The following is a 5,960-nucleotide window of genomic DNA, read 5'->3' on the forward strand; positions in this document are numbered from 1 at the left end:
ACCAACTAATATACAATATAAACTATGTTATATACATGAGCCTAATAGTTAGATCTCAGCTCTAATTGTATACGCGATGTCTCTTAATATTCATTATATATTGTCTAGATCTTGTGGTACGGTTGTCTAGAAATTATAGTTTCCTTGCTCAAGATGACTCATGAGTGTCGTTTGCTGTGACGTTGGAAAGACTAATGTTCCGCATTTGGGAAGTTACTCAACGAAAGATGCGTATCTACGCTTCGCCGTTACGAATTATATTTTACCAAATTTTCGCAACTAAAACACTTATATTTAGTTAGACCAAAGATCAAATGAATTTCACAAATAACTTTTCCAGTTCAAAAAATATTTAATGGAGCGGATAGCAGGACGAGTACAAGGCCCCATGTATCCAACTTTTTATTTCCAACGTGCTACGCGCATATCTAAACCTATAGGTACTTTCAATCATTGGTTACTACCAAGTACAATCGAATGAATATTATTATAAGAAAACTCAGTTGATTACCAAAAACAGCTGCTCATATTTAAGTTATATTGGTTCAATCTCTTTCTAAGTTGTTGGTACATATATATCACATGATACGATCATATCCTATAATTTAAAACAGTTTCTATATAGATCATATTTGTAGAGCTAATTAACATTTAGCACAGTTTCGCCAATACATTATTTGAATTTCCTATTTCCCATATATAATATTTCATTATCTCTATCCCAATACAATTCTTATACATATTTACAGGTCTGAGAGTATATGTATTATTTTAGACAGATTAATAAATAAATACAACAATGGTTTGCCAACGAAATACTTATACAACAATGCCGTTTTGGTTGTGTATATAGCCTGCTCTCTGCTATACAACAATTAAGAATGGGGTCATGTTCACCAACTCGTGATGCAAACACCTATTATAACACTTGCATGCATATAACAACGTGAGTAGATTATAGTCACAATCTATATAATAACTGAAACAGAGAGCGAAACGTATAGCAGAAACATTAACAATTTTGAAAAAATAAATCCTTCAAAAATATTTAATTATTTCTATATCTACCTATATGGAGTAGACCAAGAGATCACTCAGAATCATCTTTGCCAATATTACTCATATACTTACATCTTTCGTCTCGTATGGGTCGAGTTCAAGAAGAGGGAAGGGGTCCGGTTCATGGCTTCCGGTTATCGACCGTGAGTTCGTCCCGGCCAACAGAGACCGGTACCACTCACGAGCTCACCGGTTTAGACCTCGCCATGAAGCTCCACTACTTAAAGGTGGTTTACATTTACTCTGCCGAGACAGCAAGTGACTTGACCGTGATGAACGTCAAAGCCCCCTTGTTTCCAGTGTTCGATCAGATCTCATGGATCACTGGCAGGTTAAGGCGGCACGAATCGGGACGCCCGTACATAAAGTGCAACGACTGCGGCACACGTTTCGTGGAAAGTCATTGTGATCTCACAGTGGACGAGTGGCTCCGTGTACCGGACCGGTCCGTTGATGAGTCCTTGGTTTACCATCAACCTGTTGGACCAGAAATGGCATTCTCTCCTTTGATTTATATTCAGGTGCGTACGTATATATCTCTACTAATTTACGTAACGAACAAATTAAAAGTCCACACATTTAAAAAAAAAAGAGAATACATGTATATCTATTTTGATAGCCACATAAAAACTAAAAACATCGGTTTAATTCGGTATAGATGACCCGGTTTAGCTGCGGTGGATTAGCTTTAGGCTTGAGCTGGGCTCATATTATGGGAGATCCATTATCGCTTTCTCATGTCTTCAACTTATGGGCTCGGGCTTATGTTGGTGAGAAGATCCACTGTCCCAAAACCTCTGAGTTAGAAAGAGTGTTTCAAAACCCGAACTCAACGGGCAAAGAACCGGAATCAATCAAACGGGTTGACCCGGTTGGGGATCTATGGGTCGCTCCAGGTAACAACAAAATGACAACATTCTCCTTCAATTTAACGGTTAACGAGATTAAATCACATTTTCCGGCGACCGGAGAAAACGAATTCGAGATTCTCAGCGGGATCATATGGAAATGTATAGCCAAAGCGAGAGGAGAATCAGCTCCGGTTACGATTACGGTTATCAAATCGGATCCGAACGGGTTAAAACCCAGAGCGGTGAGAAACAGTCAGATGATAAGTTCCGTTCACGTCGATTTCTCGGTGGCGGAGGCGAGTTTGGAAGAGATTGTGAAATCGATCGGTGAAACGAATGACGAGAGGTTTGGGATCGATGAGACTGTTGACGATGTTACGGATTTTATTGTTTACGGAACGAATTTGACATTTGTGGATCTGAGCGGAGTTGATTTTTACGAGGCGAAAGTTATGGGGAAGTCGCCGGAATCGGTTTATTGTAATGTTCAGGGAATAGGTGACGGTGGAGTGGTGGTGGTTATGCCGGGGGGTGTGGAGGAGGAAGAGAGGGCTGTGACGGTGACGTTATCGGATGATGAGATTGAGAAGGTGAAATGTGAAATGAACAAGTGTGGATTGATCACGGTGTTAGTTGTAGCTAACGGTGAATGACAAAAAAATGGTTTGGTCTATTGTTTCAAACATTGTTTTATTTTGTGGTATTTTTTTTTAAAACTTTTTCTATTTTTCTATGCAAAAATTAAATGTTTTAAAATTTTCTTTACCAATCATATTTGACATTATGATTTCTTATTGATTGAGTTTATTTTATTTAATAATGTATAAAACAGATAAATTAAATGAAATGAAATATATATTTTTAAAAAAACTAAAACATCATTTAAAATGAAACAGTAAGAATATATTTTACTATTAGTTTTATTGCTATGATGTGTGTATTGATAGTGAAATAAGTACCATTTGGTTTCTATGTCATGATCCTACATCCTCCTAAATGTTTTACCAGCCTATGAATATGAAATTCAGCATGAGCACACCCAAAATGCAATCATGTTTTTGACAAGAAGTTTCAAAGAATATCAAAGGTATATTCCAAATATGAATAATAACTATTGGTAGGGGAAATGATATGTTTACATGATGATATACATATCCCTAATAGATGATTATAATTTTGACTTTATTAATATCTAAAAATAACCATTCTGAGTTATATTTAATATTAATTAAATACTATTTATATGGTTTATTTGTTGTATTAAACATTTTACTAGCGTGCAAAATCTAAAATTTAATATTGATCTTAAAGATAATTATTGAATTACTTCCATATCCTCTACAACAAATGTAAGAATATTATAAAATAAAAAAGGATCAAACAAAATCTTTATCAAGATATTTTTTTCTAAGATACCATATAATTTGAATTGTAAGAGAGAAATAAAAGCAATTATACAAAAATAAAGATAAAAACAATTGAATTATATATATGGAAAAAGAAATTAAAGAAGGTGGCGAGCATGTAAATTGTTAATTAGTATCCTTATGTTTATATGTAAACCAAAGAGAATAATATGAATTGGCCATTTTCTAATTTCTGAGCTGTTTATGTTACACCCTATATATCCTCTGGATTCTCTTATTCAATTTTTCTTCTCTCTCTTAGATTCTTCACAGCAACACAAAACAACCAAAACCCTAATTTTTTAAGAAAATTGTTTCAACAGAAAAAACAAAAACAACTATGGATCGTTCGTCTATGGCCTCCTTATAGATTCTTCTTCTTAATTTTGTGTTTCGTTTTGGTTGTTTTTTTTTTCTTTGGGGGAGAAGAGAACGTGGCAGAGTTAAAGGTACCATTCGAATATTCTAAATAAAGCACGTTCTTGCTCGTGATATTATTTGCCTACTTTTGAATTTATCTTTTTTCTTTTGTTTGTACGATCACTATCTCGAATTTTTTCGTTTGAGTTCTTTGTAATTTTGATGATTTGTGAGAAGCAAAATTGGATTTAGTCTTTTGGCGTGTTCTTCAACTTTCTTTGTTATTTGTTATTTAATTTACTGACGATATTTTAGTGGTTTAGAGAATTAACAGTTAATATTTTGTTAAAAAGGTAACGTATATGAGAGGGTTTTGAGGTTTTATACGTTAAAAAAAATTCTTACAAAAATCAGAAGAACAAGTCTTAATCCAAAATTTTCAAAACTTCAAGGACCGTAGATTCTACTTTTGAAGTAAAAAAGTATTTGTCTCTTTCTTCTCTTCTTTCTTCTTGTATTTTTGTTGTTTGGAGTTTCAAGATTTGTCTTAGCTATCATCATTAGTCGATTTTTTTCTTATTTTGATTTCGATATGATTCTAAATTTCTCTCTTCAGTTTCCTATATTTGCCTGTTCTGCCATCTGTTGGGAATTTTAATATATTTCTTTCTGAAACCAATTCTTGTGTTTTTGGTTGATGAGCTAATTATTAAAAGTAATCAGTCATGATCATTTGCAANAGAGATCACTCAGAATCATCTTTGCCAATATTACTCATATACTTACATCTTTCGTCTCGTATGGGTCGAGTTCAAGAAGAGGGAAGGGGTCCGGTTCATGGCTTCCGGTTATCGACCGTGAGTTCGTCCCGGCCAACAGAGACCGGTACCACTCACGAGCTCACCGGTTTAGACCTCGCCATGAAGCTCCACTACTTAAAGGTGGTTTACATTTACTCTGCCGAGGCAGCAAGTGACTTGACCGTGATGAACGTCAAAGCCCCCTTGTTTCCAGTGTTCGATCAGATCTCATGGATCACTGGCAGGTTAAGGCGGCACGAATCGAGACGCCCGTACATAAAGTGCAACGACTGTGGCACACGTTTCGTGGAAAGTCATTGTGATCTCACAGTGGACGAGTGGCTCCGTATACCGGACCGGTCCGTGGATGAGTCTTTGGTTTACCATCAACCTGTTGGACCAGAAATGGCATTCTCTCCTTTGATTTATATTCAGGTGCGTACGTATATATCTCTACTAAATACTAATTTACGTAACGAACAAATTAAAAGTCCACACATTATTAATAAAAGAATATATCTATTTTGATAGCCACATAAAAACTAAAAACATCGGTTTAATTCGGTATAGATGACCCGGTTTAGCTGCGGTGGATTAGCTTTAGGCTTGAGCTGGGCACATATCATGGGAGATCCATTATCGCTTTCTCATTTCTTCAACTTATGGGCTCGGGCTTATGTTGGTGAGAAGATCCACTCTCCCAAAACCTCTGAGTTAGAAAGAGTGTTTCAAAACCCGAACTCAACGGGCAAAGAACCGGAATCAATCAAACGGGTTGACCCGGTTGGGGACCTCTGGGTCGCTCCAAGTAACAGAAAAATGACAACATTCTCCTTCAATTTAACGGTTAGCGAGATTAAATCACATTTTCCGGCGACCGGAGACGACGAATTCGAGATCCTCAGTGGAATCATATGGAAATGTATAGCCAAAGCGAGAGGAGAATCAGCTCCGGTTACGATTACGGTTATCAAATCGGATCCGAACGGGTTAAAACCCAGAGCGGTGAGAAACAGTCAGATGATAAGTTCCGTTCACGTCGATTTCTCGGTGGCGGAGGCGAGTTTGGAAGAGATTGTGAAATCGATCGGTGAAACGAACGACGAGAGGTTTGGGATCGATGAGACTGTTGACGATGTTACGGATTTTATTGTTTACGGAGCGAATTTGACATTTGTGGATCTAAGCGGAGTTGATTTTTACGAGGCGAAAGTTATGGGGAAGTCGCCGGAATCGGTTTATTGTAATGTTCAGGGAATAGGTGATGGCGGAGCGGTGGTGGTTATGCCGGGGGGTGTGGAGGAGGAAGAGAGGGTTGTGACGGTGACGGTGACGTTACCGGATGATGAGATTGAGAAGGTGAAATGTGAAATGAACAAGTGTGGATTGATCACGGTGTTAGTAGTAACTAACGGTGAATGAAAAAAATGGTTATTGTTTCTTTTGTTTCAAACATTGTTGTATTTTGTGGTATTTTTTTTTTT

At 36.8% G+C, this 5,960-nt stretch overlaps 2 protein-coding genes across 2 annotated transcripts; both read left to right on the forward strand.

Moving 5' to 3' along the window:
• LOC104788892 (protein ECERIFERUM 26-like) lies at positions 1,075–2,627 on the forward strand. The gene is made up of 2 exons (XM_010514665.2): positions 1,075–1,580; positions 1,718–2,627. The coding sequence occupies exons 1-2, from the start codon at positions 1,146–1,148 to the stop codon at positions 2,561–2,563; spliced, it is 1,281 nt and encodes a 426-aa protein (XP_010512967.1). The 5' UTR covers positions 1,075–1,145; the 3' UTR covers positions 2,564–2,627.
• On the forward strand, positions 4,434–5,936 carry LOC104707230 (protein ECERIFERUM 26-like). Its single transcript, XM_010423539.2, has 2 exons — positions 4,434–4,911; positions 5,047–5,936. Exons 1-2 carry the CDS (start codon positions 4,477–4,479, stop codon positions 5,896–5,898), a joined length of 1,287 nt encoding a protein of 428 aa, XP_010421841.1. The 5' UTR covers positions 4,434–4,476; the 3' UTR covers positions 5,899–5,936.

The sequence above is a fragment of the Camelina sativa genome, chromosome 1, assembly GCF_000633955.1.
Source record: "Camelina sativa cultivar DH55 chromosome 1, Cs, whole genome shotgun sequence".
Taxonomy (NCBI): Eukaryota; Viridiplantae; Streptophyta; class Magnoliopsida; order Brassicales; family Brassicaceae; genus Camelina; species Camelina sativa.